Here is a 24234-nt window from a genome sequence, read left to right on the forward strand (position 1 = left end):
ATCTTCTAAGGTGCACCAATGCGCCTTGACACACACTTTGAGAACCACTGCTTTAGTTGTTCATTGACTGTCATTCATACGTGCCTTGACTGGGGGGCTCCAGCCAAGTCGGTGACCCCTCACTCAAGCCAGTGACCTTGGGCTTCAAGCTAGCAACCTTTTGGCTCTAGCCAGTGACGATGGGATCATTTCAGTGATCACACACTCAAACGGGAGACCCTTGCTCAAGCCAGCAACCTCGGGGGTTTCAAACCTGGGACCTCAGTGTCCCAAGTTGATGCTCTACCCACTGTGCCATCAAGAGTCAGGAAAAAAATATTTTCTTGATTTCCCTAAGTACTTTAAATTTTGACAGTAGTTGATATTACTTTTCCAGTAAAATCTAATATATTTTATTGACATGAGGATTAATTCATGTTAATTAGATTTCTCTTTATATATTCCTCAATTAAACAGTGTTCTATTCTTTGTTAAAATATCAGGCCATCATTATAAAAATAATAAGCCCTGCCCAGAGAGATCGGTTGGCTAGAGCATCATCCTGATGTGCAAAGGTTGCAGGTTCAATTTCCAGTTAGGAAATGTATCAGAAACAGATCAATGTTTCGATCTATCTTTCTCTCCCTTCCTCTCTCTCTAAAACAAACAAACAAACAAATAAATAAATAAATAAAATAGAATAAATAGAATAAAGAGGAAGAAGAAGAGGAAAAGGAGGAGGAGGAGGAGAAGCAGCAGCAGCAGCTGACAGAGAACTACAAGAGATGTTTTAGGTAGGTTTTGCCCATGTCTCTTATTCTAACATTCACAAGAAATAGTGTATATCAGGGTCAGTCAACCTTTTTATACCTACTGCCCACTTTTGTATCTTTGTTAGTAGTAAAATTTTCTAACCGCCCACCGGTTCCACAGTAATGGTGATTTATAAAGTAGGGAAGTAACTTTACTTTATAAAATTTATAAAGCAGAGTTATAGCAAATTAAAGCATATAATGATAATTACCAAGTACTTTATTTTGGATTTTCTCTAAGTTTGGCAGAATAAATCTTTATAAAACAACTTACTATAGTTAAATCTATCTTTTTATTTATACTTTGGTTGCTCTGCTACTGCCCACCATGAAGGCTGGAACTCCCACTAGTGGGCGGTAGGGACCAGGTTGACTACCACTGGTGCATATAATGTCCATTGGGCTTAATTAAAGCATTTTCAAACTGTCAGTCAGTGTGCTTCATTTAAAAAAATATTCTAGATTCTGGAATTAGAAAAGGTACCTATGCAGGACTGATTCTTCTTTTTCCTCCTCCAAGACATTTTTTTTTACCTCCTTCTTCCCCTTTCCTACCTTTTTCTGCCATAGCCATCGTCATCATCATCATCATCACTACAGCAATGAACACTGTGGAGCCCATATCATCAGGCAATTTACATGTGTTAATATATTAGACAATTTATGAGATAGGTATAGCATCCTCATTTTATAGATCAGGAAACTGACCAGGCTCACATAGCCCAAGTATTAAATCTAGTTTCAAACCTAGCAAGGTAAATTTAAGATTTTTTAAAAAATTACTCATAAAACCTTATATAGTTCAGTTTTGCTTTAGAAAAGATTTCATCACTTTAGTTAAGCACTCTTTGTCAAATGAACAGTTACTTCCTTCCCTATGGAAACCAAAGCATTAACTAATAAAATGCTGGCACACAAATGACCAGGTCTGTCCTGAATCAAACAAAAGGTTGTCAGCAGTGCATAAATAGCTCCTGATTCAATTTAGTTCATTAAAATCTAAAAGTGAATATTGACCATAGATTGTTTAGAATTATGACTATATATGTTTTTCTCCCTATAAAATAGATACAGAAAAGTTTCGTAACTTAGATTATTTGGAAGAAAGTAGTGAAGGCCTGACCAGGCGGTGGTGCAGTGGATAAAACACTGAACTGGAACACAGAGGACCCAGGTTAGAGGCCCTGCGGTCATGGGCTTGAGCACGGGCTCATCAACTTAAGTGCAGGGTCACTGGCTTGAGCGTGGGATCATAGACATGACCCCATGGTCACTGGCTTGAGCCTAAAGGTCACTGGCTAGAAGCCCAAGGTTACTGGCTTGAACAAGAGGTCACTCACTCTGCTGTAGCCTCCCAGTCAAAGCACATACGAGAAAGCAGTCAATGAGTAATGAAGGTGCTGCAACAAAGAGTTGATGCTTCTCATCTCTCTCCATTACTATCTCTCTGTCCATATCTGTTCCTCTCTCTGACTCTCTGTTTCTGTCAAAAAGAAATAAAAAGAAAAAAGAAAAAGAAAGTAGAGAGTAAAGGAACTACAGGATGAATAATTTTGTAAAATAATGACAGGTATCTATATGTATTTTTAAATCCACAAATTAAGTCAAACTGACTTACGATAATTATTGTCTCTGGAGACTAAATCATCTAGAATAGTTTAGCAGGATCTGAAAAAAATAGTTATTCAGTAGATCTATCTGAATGCTCACTATGTGCTAGACATTATAATTTAATGATTATGCAGGAAGCATCCATAATTAGATTACATATTTTGAATGTACACTGATACATCTAAATTGCTTACAATCACTCTCTGCAGCATCCTTAATTATGCTTACACCATTAATTTACTGAACAAACTCTTTGATTCTGACCCCTTCTGAATGATCAAAATTGAAATAATCAGATACTAAATTAATGGGACTTTATTAAGTATTATTAAAATTCTACTCAGCTTTCTCTTCTGTAGTGTAAACAACTTCAAATCATTTAACCTTTCCTTCTTGAAGAAGAAGGGTCCTATTTCCCAACTACTTAATTATATTAAATGATTTCCTTTGGATCCTACCCAATTTTTTTTGCTCTCTTTAAAATGGGACAGCCCAGGGCCCTGGCCGGTTGGCTCAGTGGTAGAGCATCGGCCTGGTGTGCAGAAGTCCCGGGTTCGATTCCCGGCCAGGGCACACAGGAGAAGCGCCCATCTGCTTCTCCACCCCTCCCCCTCTCCTTCCTCTCTGTCTCTCTCTTCCCCTCCCACAGCCGAGGCTCCATTGGAGCAAAGATGGCCCGGGCACTGGGGATGGCTCCTTGGCCTCTGCCCCAGGCGCTAGAGTGGCTCTGGTCAGGGCAGAGCGACGCCCCGGAGGGGCAGAGCATCGCCCCCTGGTGGGTGTGCTGGGTGGATTCCGGTCGCACATGCGGGAGTCTGTCTGACTGTCTCTCCCCGTTTCCAGCTTCAGAAAAATACAAAAAAAATAAATAAATAAAATTAAAAAAAATAAAATAAAATGGGATAGCCCAGTATGGGTAGCAAAGGCCTCACAAATGCTGAAGAGGTAACAGTGATATTAATAACAGCACTGCAGCCATCACCATTGTGCTGAACACTTAAGTGCAGACACCACTGAGTGCTATATAAGTCTTCTCATGTAATCCTCACACAACTTTAAACATAGTTTTCAAAACTAAGTGGTTTGAACTTTTTACTTGTATGGACTTCTCTCAATGGACATCCTAAACTCTTTTTTTTTTTTAATTAAAAAAATTTTAAGGCCCTGGCCGGTTGGCTCAGCGGTAGAGCGTCGGCCTGGAGTGCAGGAGTCCTGGGTTCAATTCCTGGCCAGGGCACACAGGAGAGGCGCCCATTTGCTTCTCCACCCCTCTCCCTCTCCTTCCTCTCTGTCTCTCTCTTCCCCTCCCGCAGCGAGGCTCCATTGGAGCAAAGATGGCCTGGGCGCTGGGGATGGCTCTGTGGCCTCTGCCTCAGGCACTGGAATGGTTCTGGATGCAACAGAGCGAGGCCCCAGAGGGGCAAAGCATCGCCCCCTGGTGGGCATTCCGGGTGGATCCCGGTCGGGCGCATGCGGGAATCTGTCTGACTGCCTCCCCGTTTCCAGCTTTGGAAAAATGAAAAGAAAAAAAAATTTTAAGTTTTCAATCCCAGTTTACCTTCAACATTACTTTGTACTGGTCACAGGTGCAGAGCACAGTGGCCAGACAACCATACTTCACAAAGTGTTCTCCTCAGTATTCCCATCATCTTAAACTCTTGAGTGGCTGACCTTTCCTCAGGTCTGTTCATCTTTTCATCCTCGAAGTCTAATTTTGTAACCTCTGGCAACAAGAAGGACAAAAAAAAAACAAACCCAAAGAAGATCTGTGACTGAGAACGTCAAGGTGAGTAAGCCGAAGGAGATCATCTTAACAAAGACACACAGGAAGAAGGAAGCTTTCTCCCTCTGGAAACAAGAGGGGAAAAAAAGGCCAGAAAATGCTAGTGAGTGGGAGAATAACTCACCAACATCGGACTTCTTTCGGAGCAAAGCAGCAACAGCCCCTGAGGCTAAAGTGATGGTGTGGGATGGAATGTTTCAATCACTTACATTTGTGCCCATATTTGGGAATAAAATTACCCCTTAATCCCAGTGGTTCCCTGAGGTCTTACTAACAAGTAAGAGAAGAGGTAGAATAATCCCACCTTCATAAAATACCAGTGAACAACAGCCTTTCAGTCTTCATGCTAGACCCTGTATTAAACACTTCAAATTTCTGAAACAGCACAATAGGTAGGTGCTTTATTATTTCCATTTTACAAATAACTGAAGCTCAGAAGGTAAAAGATACAGAGCAACAGTTAATATACAGGGTTAGTTATGTCACCTAAAAATAATTCAGATTTACTGTCATTTCAGTCCAGAAACAGAGAATCAAAGCTCATTCCACTGCTGTTGAGGCTCCACAGTGGCTAGCACCACGAGGAGTCCCAGTTCTGACTCTCTTCTGCCAGAAAGCTCGGTCAGCTAGCAAGCGATGTATAGGCACATGTGGAGCCCCAAACACACCATGTCACTCTAAACAGCAAAGTTAACATCTCCTACCCTCTGGATTTCTCACTAGCACTCTTAATACAAAGCTCCTAAAACTTTCCTGGGATCCATTTTCCTGCTTACTCTTTGAAGAAGACATTAATGAGTCAGCACATATACCGAATGATAATGACAGAAGGAAGAGAAGCTAGAAGATGCTATTATATTTATAGAGTAAGTAATCAGATCCAGGAAAGGAAGAAGGAAGAATTTTTAAAAATTGAAATACACTAGCCTCAACTACCTATACTATCATGTGAAACATAAATAACAAGAAAGCCTCATACTCAAAACAATCGATACTTCTCTTACAGTAACAGTCACAAAAAGAAAATGCATGTTTAGAATAGTGTGATTTTTCTTAGAGAAACCAAAGACAAAATAGTCTTACATAAATAATAACATCTCCAGAGAGATCTCAGATTTTATGTTGTATCTATCTTACCTGATGAAAACCAGCTTGACCTTGGATGGAGCAGTCTTAATAATGGCAGATGCATTTTGGTGACTTCTTCCGTACAGAATCTGATTGTTTATCTGTTTGGAAAAAATAAATGTACTTGTAAAAATGCAATATGTATATTTGTACAACACATATATACATATATAGTAATACACCATAAAAGAATATATCTATATACTTGGAATTAAACAATGAAGTGCATTTTTTTTTTTTTTTTGTATTTTTCTGAAGCTGGAAACTGAGAGAGACAGTCAGACAGACTCCCGCATGTGCCCGACCTGGATCCACCCGGCACGCCCACCAGGGGGCGACGCTCTGCCCACCAGGGGGCGATGCTTTGCCCCTCTGGGGCGTCACTCTGTTGCGACCAGAGCCACTCTAGCGCCTGGGGCAGAGGCCAAGGAGCCATCCCCAGCGCCCGGGCCATCTTTGCTCCAATGGAGCCTTGGCTGCGGGAGGGGAAGAGATAGACAGAGAGGAAGGAGAGGGGGAGGGGTGGAGAAGCAGATGGGCGCTTCTCCTGTGTGCCCTGGCCGAGAATCGAACCCAGGACCTCTGCACGCCAGGCTGACGCTCTACCACTGAGCCAACCAGCCAGGGCCGAAGTGCATTCATTTTTAAGTGACTACATGTAGGACTCCTCAGTGCCAAAAATCTTAATATTCTTTTAATTCAAATACTAATTTTAAACAGCTATTCAAATCTCTTAACTTCAGTTTTGAATGCAGTTAATAGGATATACAGTCCTTGACCTTTCTGCTAAACTTCAAGAGAGCAGTAACTGAATTTGATGCAAAAAGTTTATGATATATATTTCATTTCTTATAGCTTTTCCAGATTCTTAAAAAATGTAGAAAACACACCAAACTGTGGGCCCATTAAATATGATTCCATAACCATGTCAAGGTTATTACTAAGCATAAATTTTGTTACTCCAAAGGAGATACATATTATATTCTTGTTTTAAGTCAAATTTTAGATCAATTGCATAGAAACATTTTACTGTAAATAATCAATAGGCCATCTGCTTTTATCCAAGACGTGATGGGGTTTTGAACTTGATGAAATTCACCTAAATATGATCTAAAACATTTACATTCTAAATTTTCTGTTCCAGATTTCCCCACTGATAAACTATGATGATAGCCATAATCAATTTTTTATTTCATCCATTGATAATAGTTCAAAGTTTTGGCTTTTTCCTTCCTGTGTTTAATTAGTAGTTAATGATCTATACTATACTATTCCTATTTAACAGAGACCTTGATCGTTTCTACTACTTAATGGATGTATTTTTGTACATTATATAAGGGATATGCTTTTTTTGTAATTAGCATCTAATTCCTGTCCTTGATACCTCTGAAATTTTGCATTTGAAGATACTCCTGAAAAAGGTATCATTCTTGTCATAACAACTATAATGAGAAAGTGTATGGAAATGAACACTTCAAAGAATAAAATGAAAATATAATATTTTTAACTGTCTAAATGAAGCTCATCCATCACCTTGAAGTAGTGAAGCTGGTCTGTTACATCAAAGGCTGCTGCAAAAACTAAACTTGAACTACACCCTCAATATGTCTTTCATTCTATCAACTTTTATTCTTCGCCAAGATAATCAATCTCCCAGAAACCCAATGATCTGCACACTGTTATTTCTCTGCACCTTAGTTTCCTTTTCTTTAAAGGAAATCTAAGCACCTACTTCATAAAACTGTAATGAGAATTTAATGAGACAATGCCTTTAATTTTATTTATAGTAATCTTATACCCCAAAGATTTAAAATTTTTTAAGTATTCAAAATTAGTCATCTTTTCTGTTAAAGTTTCTGCCTTTTTAATATAACGTATTAAAAATGTGCCTAACCTCCAAGGACCTGAATAGACACTTCTCCAAAGAGGACATACATGTGGCCAACAGACATTTGAAAAGATGCTCAATGTCATCAACCATCAGAGAAATGCAAATTAAGCACAATAAGATATCATCTTATACCTGTCAAAATGACTAATCACTAATAAATCAACAAAAAACAAGTATTGGCAAGGATGTGGAGAAAAAAAAAAAAACCTTGTGCACTGTTGGTGGGAATGTAGATTGATGCAACCACTTTGGAAAGTAGTATATAGATACCTCAAAAAATTAAAAGTGGAACTGCTTTAATGACTCAATGATTCCACTTCTTGGAATATATTTTTTAAAAAACCAAAGTACTTATTCAAAAGAAGATATGTATGCCCTTGTTCACTGCAGCATTATTTACAATAGCCAAGATTTCGAAGCAGCCCAGTGCCCATCAGTAGGTGAATGGATAAAAAAGCTGTGGCACATTTACACAATGGAGTATTACTCTGCTGTAAAAAAGAAGGAAATCTTACATTTTGTGACAGCATGGTTGGACCTGGAGTTTATTATGCTAAGTGAAATAAACCAGTCAGAAAAGACAGGTGCCATTAATTTCACTTATATGTGGAATATAATGAACAAAATAAACAAGATAGAAACAGACTCATAGATACAGAGAACAGACTAACAGCTTTCAGAGGGGGAAGGGCTTGGAGTGCTGGGTGAAAAAGGTGAAGGGATTAAGCAAAGAAAAAAAGCTCACAGATAAAGACAACAGTTTGGCAATTATAAGAGGGAAAAGGGGTTAAGGGGAGGTAGAAGAGGGTAAAGGGGGTATAAATGGTGATGGAAGGAGACTTGACTTGGGGTGATGAACACACAATACATTGTACAGATGATATATTAGAGAATTGTATACCTGAAACCTATATAATTTTATTAACAAATGTCACTCCAATAAATCCAGTTAAAAATAAATTTAAAAAAGAAATCTTAACCTGACCAGGTGGTGGTGCAGTAGATAGAGCACTGACCTGGGATGCTGAGGATTCAGGTTTGAAACCCTGAGATCCCTGGCTTGAGTGTGAGTTCACCAGCTTGAATGTAGGCTCACCAGCTTGAGCATGGGATCATTAACATGACCCCATGGTTGCTGGCTTGAACCCAAAGGTCACTAGCTTGAAGCCCAAGGTCGCTGGTTTGAGCTCAAGGCCGCTGGCTTGAGCAAGGGATCACTGGCTCAGTTGAAGCCGCCCTGCTCAAGGCACGTATGAGAAAACACTCAATGAACAACTGAAGTGCTGCAACATCTCATCTCTCTCCCTTCCTGTTTGTCCCTGCCTGTCCCTCTGTCTCTATCTCCTGCTAAGAAAAAAAAAAGAAATCTTAAAAAAAAAATGTGCCCACCCTCTGTATGATACTACAATGATAAATATGTATCATTATATATTTGTCCTAACCTTAATGTAAACTATGGACTTTGGGTAATAATGATATGTGTCAGGGGTCCCCAAACTATGGCCCGTGGGCCACATGTGGCCCCCTGAGGCCATTTATCCGGCCCTCACCGCACTTCCGGAAGGGGCACCTCTTTCATTGGTGGTCAGTGAGAGGAGCACATTGACCATCTCATTAGCCAAAAGCAGGTCCATTGTTCCCATTGAAATACTGGTCAGTTTGTTGATTTAAATTTACTTGTTCTTTATTTTAAATATTGTATTTGTTCCTTTTTTTTTTTTTTTTTTTTACACTTTAAAATAAGATATGTGCAGTATGCATAGGGATCTGTTCATAGTTTTTTTATAGTCCAGCCCTCCAACGGTCTGAGGGACAGTGAACTGGCCCCCTTTGTAAAAAGTTTGGGGACCCCTGATATGTGTCAACGTAGGTTTGTCAATTGTAACAAATACAGTATACTGGAGGGAGATGTTGATAATGGGAGAGGATGTGAATGCGTCCAGATGGGGTTATGTGGGAAATCTCTCTAACTTCTTCCCAATTTTGCTTCTCTATAAAACAAAATATTTTTTAAAATAGAATTACCCACTCTCTAGATTATATATTCTCTCCTACTACTTTCATGGTTTTTTTTCTTAAAGTTATTTTTTTTATATTTACATCTTCTTACCCAACTTAGTTACAAGGGAAATGGTTAAGAAAGTTATGTAGTCATTAACAATAATGTGAAAAAGTATTCTTACATGGGAACTATCCAAAATGCATTAAGAGGCAAAACTTAGTTACAATATAGTATGTCTAGCACGATCACTTTGTTTTGCTTATCATATTTTCCAATCTCTTTACAACGACATACAAATAAAGATCTTTACATCACAATTTTAAAATGAGATGGTGTGTGAAATATGCTTGATTCAATGATGAGCATTCAGGTAATTATTTGCAAATGCCTTTCCCACTGTGCCCGGCCCCTGCCTTCAGAAAGTCTCCCCTAAACCTTGAACTACTGAAAGTTCCAGTCTTTGAATTTTATGGCACTAGGCTTAAAATAATTTTTTGTTATTGCACTAACACCCGACTGGACCTGGTCAAGTCAATCCTTGCTGGGTGTCAGGCCCACATGTTATCAGACTGCGCTAACCTCCCCGAGGGCAGGAACCAGTGTCCTCTTCTTGGTGTTCCCCAGCTTCACACACAGCTTGCATGCAGTGGTGTCCAATGAGGACAGACTGAACTGCACAGCCATGCACGGAAGTGGCCCTCCCAGTAACCAACTGCTAGTACACCTTGCCTGAGGTGGGCTCCAGCCTTCAAAGTGACTGCAAGTTTGAAAAAAAAAAAAATGTTTTTGATTAGCTAAAGCCTGAGCATATAAAAACATGAGCTGCTTTATGTTTATGGATATGGCTGCTTATTAGCTGTGTTCCTCTATTTTTCTAGACTAGAATACAAGGCACTATTATTTTAAGAGGGAAACAGTACACTCTAAATGGAGAAAACCGGCCGTTAATTTTAATTTAACCTAAAAGTAAATCTAGAGTTACTGTCTTTCAGGGAGCAGTTTCTGAATATTCTGAGGCTCTGGCAGTGATGGGGAAGCATCCTGCTTGCTGTTGATGTTTCTCCAGGGCCGACAACTGGGGTATTCACCACTAAGACAGCTGCCTCCTGCCAGTGTTCGAAGGCCTCTAAGGAAACGATGCCATTCAGTGTAACACTGGGAACAGAACAAGAAACCCAGGGCAGAGTAAGACATGATTCAACCAGATTAAGTTGGGGGAAAAAAATAAGCAGGTCACTGGGTTAAAAAATCCAAGACAAAGCCTCTGCGCTGGCCTCGGAACCGGTCTCTGGCAGCCCGAGAGGACACTCTCTTGTGTTTTCTTAGCTCCTGTTTAATATGAAACACTTTCACCATTTAAATAAAACATATAGAGTCCCCAACTACAAAAGTGGTTTTTATTATTTTTTCAACACTAAAGGAAACACACCCAGGGAAAATTCAGTGATAAATTAGAAAGAATATGGTATATTTTATGCATCATTAACTTGGGACTGTCACTATTTCTGAGAATTGGTTGTTCTCTGAAGGCACTATTCTTTCAACAACAGATGTAGGACATCTTCTAAGTATAGCACGGGCAAAAAAGAAAGCATCATACATCTCTGGTCTCACCAGCACCCTGACTGATCCACCCTTCTCCCTTGCATATCTGCTACCTTAATCATTAAGCCCTCAGGACAAGGAGGTTCTGGTCAGCGTTAAAGAACCAAGCCTCATGTCCACTGACCACAGAAACACAGTTTCAGTCAAACTAGAGATAACATTTAAGCCTCAGTTGTGTTTCAGTTCCAGAAACAGAAAAGCAGAGGACCCTGCTGACCACAACCCTGCAAAACCAGAGAGTGACAGCACGTCTGACATCAGGACCAGATTCTCCAGTCAACTAGACCACGTGCCGGCTGGTCAGTAGAGACCATGACCCTAACTCCCTCAGCATGATTAACTATTTCCCCCCCTATATAACACATCCCCTTGGGGAGTCAGGTCATTGAACATGAGCTTGCTTGTGACTCCAGGTTTAGTGACATTTCCTTTAAAATAAACCTTTACTTTGATGGCGGCAAACCCTTGTTTGTGTTTAACTGGGCTTGGATGTGCACAGGTAAATGAAGCCCGTTAGTTCAGTAAGACTAGTTTGGATACTAAATAATATCCTTATCCTACATTCATCAAGCCATGATGATGAAAAATGTATTGTATGCCATTCATTTTCATGACATGAGAAAGTCAGACCAGACAGGGGATCACTGCCAGCACACAATCACTTCTCTTTCTAAGGGATGGTCCTTCAAACCTTCCTACCACAAATACTAGCCATAAAGATGGGCCACACCAGTTTGCATTGCTCCTCAGGGTGCTCCAGGCTGAAGATGGGTGGGGCAATCAAGGTTCTATCTTTGGTGGTTACAGTGGGGATATAAATTGGGGCTAAGCCACAAGTGATGGTTCTCTACAGCGTCTCTTTAGTTTCTGTTAGATGGCCACAATATGCCACATGGATGAAGGGGCAGGGAAGGCCATCACTTCCTGAGCCCCAACACATCCCAATCTTTAGATTCCAGGAGGGACAACTATACCATTACGATAAATTCTCATTTCAGGTTAAATTACCTTAAACACATTTCAATTCTTTGCCAAAAAAGTCTCCACAGATACTGTATCTGCAGCCTCCTCTAATTCTAAATATTAATTTGTATATCTAAGTGACATACCTCTATCTCCTAGTCTTAGGATCTCTCAGACACTCAGTAATTTACCTTGGCACTCAAAAGGTGGGGGAGAAGAAAAAGAAAAAGATTTTCTGTCCAATGGAACTTCCTATGTGTTCCTATGATTCTAGTTTTCTGATCTTGTTTGGCTTCTTCTTCTGATTATTGTCACAAAGGACCTTCTGAGATCCTCCACATAGTTATTCTCACTTTTGTCTCAGCTAGATGCTACCTGGTGCCAGAAAGACACTATTTTATCAAGAGCAAGATAGCTCAGCTTTTCCTAAGTTCTGAATTTCCAGTTCAATGCAATGCTATTCAGGAACAAATTATAGCATCTCTAGATATTGAAGACAATGAGAAACATCTTATTTGTAAAACTTATGCCATATTTGAAACGGGATTTTATTTTGATTCATTTTCCCCTCATGAGTTGGTTTTTGCTACAGTAGTAGAACAAGACAAAAACCTTGTGTACTTGCTGAATATTTTCCCTTTCAAATCTTGAGCCTGACCAGGCGGTGGTGCAGTGGATAGAGGATTGGACTGAATGCAGAGGACCCAGGTTCAAGCTCATCCAGCTTGAGCAAGGATTCACCAGCTTGAGTGCAGGGCCACTGGCTTGAGCATGGGATCATAGACATGACCCCATGGTCACTGGCTTGAGCCCAAAGGGCGCTGGCTTGAAGCCCAAGGTTGCTGGCTTGAGCAAAGGATCACTGGTTCTGCTGTAGCCCCCCCCCCCCATCAAGGCACATAAGAGAAAGCAATCAATGAACAACTAAGGTGCGGCAACAAAGAATTGATGCTTCTCATCTCTCTCCCTTCCTGTCTGTCCCTCTCTCTCTGACTCTGTCTCTGTCATAAAAAAAAAAAATCTTGGGTGCCAGTCCTCATAAAGAGTGATCCTCACTTTCCTAGCTACTGCTTCAGTTTTACAGATTGGGAAATGGAAGAAAAGTAAGGGGCACCAAGGCCAGGGATAAAAAAGGGAAGATGGCTAAAACTTACATGAAAACACAATTTCACTAGAATAAAAAATATTTCTTAACAAACTATCACATTAATTTTTTCTTAAAAAAAAAGACAAAATAATATAAATCAAGCTTCAATATCTTAATACTTTGGGCAAAGGAGCAGGTTTTAAGAACTAAGTTTAATGGATGCAGTGCTACAGCGAGGTCTTCTGCAACTTCAATCTAATCTATTTTTTGTGCAGTGCAATGTTCCCAAAGAAACACAGTCACTTAAAAAACTTAAGCATGAAAGATTTATTTTCTCTCAAGCAATGTTAATTACGTAAATTGAAATACCTTCTAAAGGCAGAGTAATAACATACCTCACATCTTCCCAAATTTGATATACTCAGAATATAGTTAAGATATTCTTTTGGCTCCTAAATGCTGACAATTTTGAAAAATATTGATTCAAGGAAGTAAGCAGAGAAACATGGTTATGTCTTGTTCTGATTTTTAGTGTTTCTGTGAAAGCTGGTCTGATTGCTATAGGTTGGTTCATTGACCAAATGAAGTAGGTGCCTATAGATAACTTCCTATTACCTACAAAGCACAGGAAAGAATAAGCAACTAGAGGCAGAAATGTCTACCTCCTAACAGCTCATTAATGTTGCAGAGGAATCAGGCTTTCCTGGGAGGCTGAGGCATTACAGCCTAATTCTATTAATGGTATTGTTAGTCACATAAATAAATAGAATTCAGGTGACCTGACCTAGAATTCCTTCTTCCCTGAACATCAGCATATACTATGAGTTAAGATATTTCCCAAACTAATAATGCTCAGTTTAATGTTTGCTTCTTTCATATGAACAATCTGATTAGAGTTCTACTCTAACTTTTCCTCTATTACTGAAAAAATTTTCTCTTCCTTCAAAATATTTTCCATGTTGCTTCTGTAGACATAGCCATAAACCCAATCAATCCATCTTTTTTTCTCTTTTCTCTATCCCTTTCTTCCTTCCCTCCCTCCCTCCCTCCCTCCCTCCCTCCCTCCCTCCCTCCCTCTCTCCCTCCCTCCCTCCTTCCTTCCTTCCTCCCTACCTTCCTTCCTTCCTCCTTCCCTCCCTTTTCTTCCTAAAATTTATCTTGTCAGTTTATCAATCCCATAGAGGCTGGATTACATCATGTGTGTTTGCTAACTTCTAAAGCACATCTCATGTAGAGTCTGGCACTGCCACAATGCTCAGCATGACACGTAGGTGAGGTAGGAGCTCCTGTACTTCTATAATGAGGACACTAAGACTCACAAATTCAGTGACTTGTACAAGGGTTCTAGGTAAGGAAGTGGCAGAATCAGAACCCAAACTCCATTTTATTTATATGATATATATAGTTGGTATATATCATTTGAGCTGAATAGCAAATGGTTATATTCTCTACAATAAGTTTGCAGAGACTCTTGGTACTTTGTCACTACTCTTCTATGTCAAAAGCAAACTTCACAGCTACATTACTGATTATGTCAAATAGGTAACTTTCAAAAAGTACACCTAGGTTCTACCTTCAGATTCTCATTTAGTAGGCTGGGGTGAAGGGTTGTTACTTAGGTGAAGCTGTCCTATAATTTGATATATAACCAGTGGTGGAATTGCACTGATTCGGCAGAACTGATACCTAATTTTTTGTTGAGGTCAGCAAACCAGTTGTTAAAATGGCACTTGGAATCAGGGTTCTCTCTAAGGTGGGCGCCTGGGCAGCCACCCAATGTGGAAATTACAAATTTATTTTCTTATTCTTTTTTAATGTTCATCTGCACAACAGCACCATAGTAATGTTCATTCCATCCATAGGTGAAAAAAAATTGACAGAACTATGCTTGTAATATTTGTTTATTCATTTCATAAAACTCATCATACCTTTGATGAAATACTACATTTTAATTTCCTTATGTTTGTTACTTCAAGAAACAAACATATAATGTAAAGAGAAAAAGTGCCAAACAACCAGGGGGTGACAAACTGTCATTTGTTTCAGCTTTGTGTTACACCTAAAAATTCCCCCACGATATTACGAGTGCACTGGTATTCCCTGAGTGGTGAAACAAACAGGAAGCTAGGACACAATGAACCGATAGAAATCCAGATTTCAAGGATTATCTTATCTCCTATTTTGGAAGTTGTGGAAGAATGCTCACAACTTTCCCATAACAAACAGGTTTGTTGTACACATTATTTGACCATATTTAATCTGCATAGTCTATGCCATTTATTAATTCAGCTTAGAAATTTTTGTGTGGTATTGATAAAATGAAGAAAATTTATGTTCTGACTAATGTTTATAAGTATAAGCACAGTGTTTTGTTTATAAAAGTTTATGATATGACCACACATGAGTAAAAAGTTCTCTCGAGAGTTTGAAGACAAACGTCTTAGAGTAAACTGTAATAATTTTTAACTTTCGGGAATCACCATATCAAACAGAGGACCCTGTGCAAGTAAAATCTTTGCTTTCTAAGATTGATTCCATCCATGTATCTGAGCTTACACGTCATCAACTGGGTAAACCAGCTGCAAACAAAATGCATCCCGTAAAGGTCTAGCTGAAGTGCCCTAAAGATGCACTGCATATTCAAGGCATTGTTTTTTTGTTTGTTTGTTTGTTTGTATTTTTCTGAAGCTGGAAACGGGGAGGCAGTCAGACAGACTCCCGCATGCGCCCAACCGGGATCCACCCGGCACGCCCACCAGGGGGCGATGCTCTGCCCCTCTGGGGCGTCGCTCTGTCGCAACCAAAGCCACTCTAGCGCCTGGGGCAGAGGCCAAGGAGCCATCCTCAGCGCCCAGGCCATCTTTTGCTCCAATGGAGCCTCGGCTGCAGGAGGGAAAGAGAGAGACAGAGAGGAAGGAGAGGGGGAGGGGTGGAGAAGCAGATGGGCGCCTCTCTTGTGTGCCCTGGCCAGGAATCGAACCTGGGATTTCCGCACGCCAGGCCGACACTCTACCACTGAGCCAACCAGCCAGGGCCTCAAGGCATTGTTAACAAAAGCATCAAAACATTAGGTTTTAACACTTCACAAAGGATTTTTGTATCATTAATATGCTAAGAATTCTGTACTGTACCCTGGTTCGATCTACCTTGGAATTTAATGCAACAATTCAGAACCCACATTACAACAACCATCAAAATAGCATCAGAAGAGTACAACACAAGTTCTTCTTCTTTTTTTTTTTAATTTCATTTTTTTAATGGGGTGACATCAATAAATCAGGATACATATATTCAAAGATAACAAGTCCAGGTTATCTTGTCGTTCAATTATGTTGCATACCCATCACCCAAAGTCAGATTGTCCTCTGTCACCTTCTATCTTGTTTTCTTTGTGCCCTCCCCCTCCCCCCTTCCCTGCTCCCATTCCCCCCCTCCCCCCCAGTAACCACCACACTCTTATCAATGTCTCTTAGTTTTCACTTTTATGTCCCAACCTACGTATGGGAATAATGCAGTTCCTGGTTTTTCTGAATTTACTTATTTCGCTTCATATCATGTTATCAAGATCCCACCATTTTGCTGTAAATGTTCCGATGTCATCATTTCTTATGGCTGAGTAGTATTCCATAGTGTATATGTGCCACATCTTCTTTATCCAGTCATCTATTGATGGGCTTTTTGGTTGTTTCCATGTCCTGGCCACTGAACACAAGTTCTTAAAATCGGTATCCTGTAAGCATGGCCATGTAACTTATGATGTATCTTACGATGATGTATCTTACGATGATATTATGGAAGTTCTTAACCCAACAACATTACTGCATAGGAGGAGGGTCATTGACTTAAATTTCATATACAAACTTTTTAATAATCTTGTTGAGTGATCTACTCCCCTTGACACCCTGTTTTTCAATGTTCCTAAAGTCATAACAAAAGGAAGCAAGTGTTTTTGTTTTGTTTGTTTTTTTGTGAGAGAGACAGAGAGAGGAACAGAGAGGGATAGACAGATAGGAGGGAGAGAGATGAGAAACATCAATTCTTTGTTGCGGCACCTTAGTTGTTCATTGATTGCTGAGAAAGCAAGTTTTTTTAATATGAGTTGTGTAGTAGAAACTATGCTTATCTTAATGCCATAAAGAGAATAATGAGGGAATATAACAAATTGCCTCTTGATATGGATAATAATTTATCATTATACAGTTTTAATAATTCTTCTTTATTATTGTGCTATTGTCTCTGTAATGTCTTAATAACTTGTATTCTTTTATTGCCTATATGTAAATTTAATTCCTATTGTGAGTCTATGAATGTGTTGCCATGTAACTTCCATTGCTGGTACTTTATATTTTTTCTACTTTTTCTTTTTTTTCTATGCTCTGTGATTATATATTGTTTTGATCTCTTACATATCTGTCCTTTATTCTCAAAATACCTTATTTCTAAATACTGATACTTACATAGTTTATACATATTGTTTGATTGTTTGAATCATGATATTTTATCTACTTGACCAATACCAGCTTATTTTTGTGATATTTTTACCTTGTCACAGCTATTGGCTTCTCTTTTACAATTTCTCCTTCTTCTTTTGATTGAAAGTATTGCCTACTATAATTTCCTCTGGTGATTGTAGTAATACGTTATAAAACTTTTTATTCTTTATTACATATCCTTGCTTGGTTATTGATGCATTTCAATAAATTTTTGTACAATATTTGACCTGAAGATGACAGCGGAGTAGGCAGACGCACAGACTCCCAGCTCACACCACTGAACTGGATTATAAACTAATTTATGAACAATCAGCATGAAAAACCAAATCTGGACTAAAGAACAGCTTTCAAAAGTCAAGGAGCAAAGAAGAAGACACAACAAACCTAGTAGGGAGCGCCTGAATCTCCCCTGCATACAGGAACGAGGGGGGGGAGTGAGGCTGGGCTCTCACTCCAAGGAAAAGAGCAGTAAATGCTGCTCGCAGCCACTTGCCTGGTGACCAGGGAATGAGGTGTGTTGAAAGGGCCTGCTTGTCTTCCAAAAAGAAAGGAGAGAGAGAGAGACGGATGGTGAGGGGGAGAGGAATATAGGTGATGACATAAAAAGCTGATTCATTCAGTGCTGGAGGTGGCTATAGCTGGGGGAGGTGCTGATCCTTTCACAAAGCAAATACAAAAGTACTTCCAGGTCACAGAGATACAGACATCTCTCTAGCTCCAATCAGCACAACAAGACACAGCTGAAAACAAGAAGTGGGGAGGAGGGGTAGTAACTCAGGTCTCCATGGAGATCTGAGATACACCTCCCCCTACTGAAGCTGAGAAAGCAACCCGCCCCCAGAGAGATTAACTGGCAGAAGAGGACTTTAGAGCCTCAGGTCAAACCCACCACATTCCTGGATACAGTTTCAAATAAGCCCTCTGCTGAGATCAGCAAACAAGACAATCACCTGTTAAGAAAACAAACAAATCAAGACTTCAAAGTGGCCCAAATCCTAAAGTGGGTTACAAATAATAGCTGATGCCAACCCAAGAAGACCTAGAAACAACACAAGTAAAAACTGGAGGCAGACAACACCAAGCCTAGACTCAACCAGCTCTACAAAGAAAATATCCAGGCACCCAGGCACAATGAGAAGACAAAGAAGTGCAATCCAAATGAAACCACAAGAGAGACCTTCAGGAGATGAACTGAGTGATATGAAAATAATCAAATTTTCGGATGCAGAGTTTAAAATAATGATTGTAAGGATGCTTAGGGATCTTAGAACAACAATGGATGGTCATCACAAACACCTAAATAAAGAAATAGCAAGTATAAAAAAGGATATTGAAATATTAAAAAAGAATCAGTCGGAAATAACACATACAGTATCAGAAATGAAGACCACAATGGAAGGAATTAAAAACAGGATGGATAGAGCTGAGGATGGAATCAGCGAGTTGGAGGACAACTGGAATGAAGGCATGAAAACAGAGAAGAAAAAAAAAAAGAGACTCAAAAAGTCTGAGGAAACTCTTAGAGAGCTCTGTGACAACATAAAGACAAATAACATCTGCATCATAGGGGTTCCTGAAAAAGAAGAGAAAGAACAAGGGATAGAGGCTTTATTCAATCATATCATAGCTGAAAACTTCTCTAAATTAATGCAGGAGAAACTCTCACAAATTCAAGAAGCACAGAGAACTCCACTAAAAAGAAACCCAAAGAAACCTACACCAAGATACATCATAATTAAAATACCAAAGCTAAGTGATAAAGAGAAAATATTAAAAGCTGTGAGAGGAAAAAAAGGCTATCGCCTACAAAGAAGCCCCCATAAATGACGTCAGACTTCTCAACAGAAACAATTGAAGCCAGAAGGGAATGGCAAGAAATATTCAAAGTAATGCAGAACAAGAACCTACACCCAAGACTACTTTATCCAGCAAGGCTATCATTTAAAATTGAAGGAGAAATAAAAAGTTTCCCAGGCAAAAAAAACCCCTCAAGGAATTCATTACAACCAAACCAATGCTGCAGGAAATGTTGAGGGGCATGGTGTAAACAGATCAAAGTGGGAAAGAATGTAGCAAAAGAGGAATACAGCTTTAATAAATAAAATGGCAATAAACAACTACATGTCAATAATAACCTTAAACATAAATGGATTAAATGATCCAATCAAAAGACATAGGATTAGCTGCATGGATAAGAAAACAGGACCCGTACATATGCTGTCTACAAGAGACACACCTTAAAACAAAAGATGCACATAGGTTGAAGGTAAAAGGATGGAAAAAAACATTTCATGCAAATGGAAATGAAAAAAAAGCTGGGGTAGCAATACTTATATCAGACAAAATGGACTTTAAAACGAAGAATACAGTAAGAGATAAAGAAGGCCATTACATAATGATAAAAAGAGCAATCCAACAGGAAGATATAACTATTATAAATATCTACGCACCTAATATAGGAGCACCTAAATATATAAAGCAGACTTTGATGGATATAAAGAGTGAGATCAACAGCAACACTATAATAGTAGGGGATTTTAATACCCCACTAACATCACTAGATATAGATCCTCAAGAAAGAAAATTAACAAAGAAACAGCAGACTTAAAGGACACTCTAGATCAACATGATTTAATAGATATTTACAGAACCTTTCACCCTCAAGCAGCAGAATATACATTCTCTTCAAGTGCTCATGGTACATTCTCTACAATAGACTACATGTTAGGGCACAAAAGTGGTCTCAACAAATTTAAGAAGATTGAAATCATATCAAACACTTTCTCTGATCACAATGGCATGAAACTAGAAATCAACCACAAAAGAAAAGCTCAAAAATTTTCAAACACATGGAAACTAAATAGCAGGTTGTTAAATAACGAATGGATTAAGAATGAGATCAAAGAAGAAATAAAATAATCCCTAGAAAAGAATGATACCGAGCATACAACAACTCAAAATTTATGGGACACAGCAAAAGCAGCACTGAGAGAGAAGTTTATAGCACTACAGGCACACTTTAAGAAGCTAGAAAAAGCTCAAATAAACAACTTAACCCTGCATGTAAAAGAACTAGAAAAAGAACAGCAAGTAAAGCCTAAATGTAGTAGAAGGAAAGAAATAATAAAGATCAGAGCAGAAATAAATGACATAGAGACTAAAGAAACAATACAAAGGATCAATGAAACTAGCAGCTGGTTTTTTGGAAAGGTAAGCAAGATTGATGAACCTTTAACTAGACTCACCAAGAAAAAGAGAGAGAGGACTCAAATGAATAAAATTAGAAATGAGAGGGGAGAAATAACAACTGACACAACAGAAATACAAAGGATTGTAAGAAAATACTATGAAAAACTGTATGCCAAAAAACTAGACAACCTAGGTGAAATGGATAAATTCCTTGAAACATACAATCTTCCAAAAATCAATCTGGAAGAATATGAAAACCTAAACAGACCGATTACACAAAATGAGATCAAAACCGTTATCAAAAATCTCCCAACAAAGACAAGTCCTGGGCCAGATGGCTTCACAAGTGAATTCTACCAACTATTCAAAGAACAACTAACTCCTAGCCTTCTCAAGCTATTTCAAAAAATTCAAGAGGAAGGAAGATTTCCAAGCTCCTTTTATGAGGCGAGCATAATTCTGATTCCAAAACCAGGCAAAGACAACACAAAGAAAGAAAATTATAGGCCAATATCCCTGATGAATATAGATGCTAAAATACTCAACAAAATATGAGCAAACCGCATCCAACAATATATGGAAAAAATCATACACCATGATCAAGTAGGATTTATTCTGGGGAGGCAAGGCTGGTACAATATTTGCAAATCTATCAATGTATTCATCACATAAACAAAAGGAAGGAGAAAAACCACATGATAATTTCAATAGATGCAGAAAAAGCATTTGATAAAATCCAGCACCCATTCATGATCAAAACTCTCAGCAAAGTGGGAATACAGGGAATATACCTCAACATGATAAAAGCCATCTATGACAAACCCACAGCCAACATCATACTCAATGGGTAAAAATTAAAAGTAATTCCCTTAAGATCAGGAACAAGGTAGGGGTGCCCCCTTTCACCACTCTTATTCAACATAGTCCTGGAAGTCCTAGCCACAGCAATCAGACAAGAAGAAGAAATAAAAGGCATTCAAGTTGGAAAAGAAGTAAAGCTATCATTATTTGCAGATGATATGATATTGTATATAGAAAACCCTAAAGTCTCAGTCAAAAAAATACTGGACCTGATAAATGAATTCAGCAAGGTGGCAGGATATAAAATTAATACTCAGAAATCAGAGGCATTTTTATACACCTACAATGAACTGTCAGAAAGAGAAATTAAGAAAACAATCCCCTTCACTATTACAACCAAAAAAATAAAGTACCTAGGAGTAAATTTAACCAAGGAGACTAAAGACTTGTACTCGGAAAATTATAAAATATTGATAAAAGAAATCAAGGAAGACACAAACAAGTGGAAGCATATACCATGCTCATGGTTAGGAAGAATAAACATCATTAAAATGTCTATATTACCCAAAGTAATTTATAAATTCAATGCAATACCAATTAAAATACCAATGACATACTTTAAAGATATAGATCACATATTCCAAAAATTTATATGGAACCAAAAGAGAACACGAATAGCCACAGCAATATTAAAAAAGAAGAATAAAGGGGGAGGTATCACACTTTCTGATATCAAGCTATACTACAAGGCCATTGTACTCAAAACAGCCTGGTACTGGCATAAGAACAGGCACATAGATCAATGAAACAGAACGGAGAACCCAGAAATAAACCCACAGCTCTATGGACAAATGATATTTGACAAAGGAGGTAAGGAAATACAATGGAGTAAAGACAGCCTCTTCAACAAATGGTGTTGGGAAAATTGGACAGCAACCTGCAAAAAAATGAAACTAGACCACCAACTTACACCATTCACAAAAATAAACTCAAAATGGATAAAAGACTTAAATATAAGGCGTGAAACCATAAGCATCTCAGAAGAAAACATAGGCAGTAAGCTCTCCGACATCTTGCGCAGCGATATATTTGCTGATTTATCTCCATGGGCAAGTGAAATGAAAGACAGGATAAACAAATGGGACTATATCAAACTAAAAAGCTTTAGCACAGCCAAAGACAATAAGAACAGAATAAAAAGACAAACTACACAATGGGAGAACATATTTGACAGTACGTCTGATAAGGGGTTAATAACCAAAATTTATAAAGAACTTGTAAATCTCAACACCAGAAAGACAAACAATCCAATCAAAAAATGGGCAAAAGAAATAAAAAGACACTTCTCTAAAGAGGATATACAGATGTTCAATAGGCATATGAAAAAATACTCAACATCATTAATCATTAGAGAAATGCAAATTAAAACCACAATGAGATATCACCTCACACCGGTTAGAATGGTGCTCATCAACAAAACAACACAGAATAAGTGCTGGCGAGGATGTGGAGAAAAGGGAATCCTCCTGCATTGCTGGTGGGAATGCAGACTGGTGCAGTGTCTGTGGAAAACACTATGGAGATTCCTCAAAAAATTGAAAATCGAACTGCCTTTTGACCCAGCCATCCCAGTTTTAGGAATATACCCCAAGGACACCATAGAACGGTTCCAGAAGGAGAAATGCACCCCCATGTTTATAGCAGCATTGTTCACAATAGCGAAGATCTGGAAACAGCCCAAGTCTCTGTCAGAGGACGAGTGGATTAAAAAGCTTTGGTACATATATACTATGGAATACTACTCAGCCATAAGAAATGATTACATTGGATTATTTACAATAACATGGATGGACCTTGATAACATTATACGAAGTGAAATAAGTAAATCAGAAAAAACTAAGAACTATATGAACCTATGCATAGATGGGACATAAAAATGAAACTCAGAGACATGGACAAGAATGTGATGGTAACAGGGAGTGGGGTGGAGGGGTGGGGAGGGGGCGAGGAAGGAAAGAGAGGGAGTGAGGGGAGGGTAGGGGCACAAAGAAAACCAGAAAGAAGGTGACAGAGGACGATTTGACTTTGAGTGAGGGGTATGCAGCATAATCAAAGTTCAAAATAATCTGGAGATGTTTTCTCGGAACATATGTACCCTGATTTATTAATGTCACTGCATTAAAATTAATAAAAATAAGATTAAAAAAATTTTTTGTACAATATTTTGTAATCTCCAATAAAGAATATTAATGCCTGTAAATAAATACTATTATAATATATTAAAATAAAACATTCAAGAAATTTTTGTAGTATCCCTTAAAAGAATGAAAAGGCAACAGAGTTTGACAGATTTTTTTCAGTAAGAAATCAAAATTGGAATCTGTTATATCAGAATTGGCCTTGTATGATACAAAACAGTCACAAGTGCAACTACTACTACAACGTGAAAAAAGCAGAACGTCAATTATTGATATAAAAAATTATAACAACTCCAAAATTGAATATAGTCTTCCTGAATGCTAGACAATAAAACAAGATAACATTTTAAAGAAAAATATGACAGACTGGTAATTTCTAACAAAAAGTTAGGTTGCAAGTATTGTGCAAAATATGACTTCATAAAAAGAGAAGTGTTCGTTTGTCAAACAATGGAAATGTTTTCAGATGGACACATTAGGGAAAAATAAAGAGGTACAATAAGCTCTAAGGAGAAGAAATGAAAGAACATTTGTCATCAAAAGCTCATAACATTTGTAGAGAACTTTAAAAAATGTGAGCAGGATTCAATAACAAAAGTAATAGATACGATGAATAAAAAATATTTAAGTACTACTTATAGAGTATTTAATACAGATTTTTAATATAGTTTACAGCTTGGCAAAAAGATGTA

The 24234-nt window shown here is 38.4% G+C and overlaps 1 protein-coding gene across 10 annotated transcripts in view; it reads right to left on the reverse strand.

Moving 5' to 3' along the window:
• Positions 1–24234, reverse strand: part of PATJ (PATJ crumbs cell polarity complex component) — a 418144-nt gene that overhangs the window by 139799 nt on the left and 254111 nt on the right. For all 10 annotated transcript variants that reach the window (XM_066269036.1, XM_066269031.1, XM_066269034.1 and 7 more), the window contains one exon: positions 5323–5414. In XM_066269036.1, coding sequence (XP_066125133.1) covers positions 5323–5414 — 92 coding nt within the window. The remainder of the gene's footprint in view (positions 1–5322; positions 5415–24234) is intronic.

This window comes from Saccopteryx bilineata, chromosome 3 (genome assembly GCF_036850765.1).
Source record: "Saccopteryx bilineata isolate mSacBil1 chromosome 3, mSacBil1_pri_phased_curated, whole genome shotgun sequence".
Classification (NCBI taxonomy): domain Eukaryota; kingdom Metazoa; phylum Chordata; class Mammalia; order Chiroptera; family Emballonuridae; genus Saccopteryx; species Saccopteryx bilineata.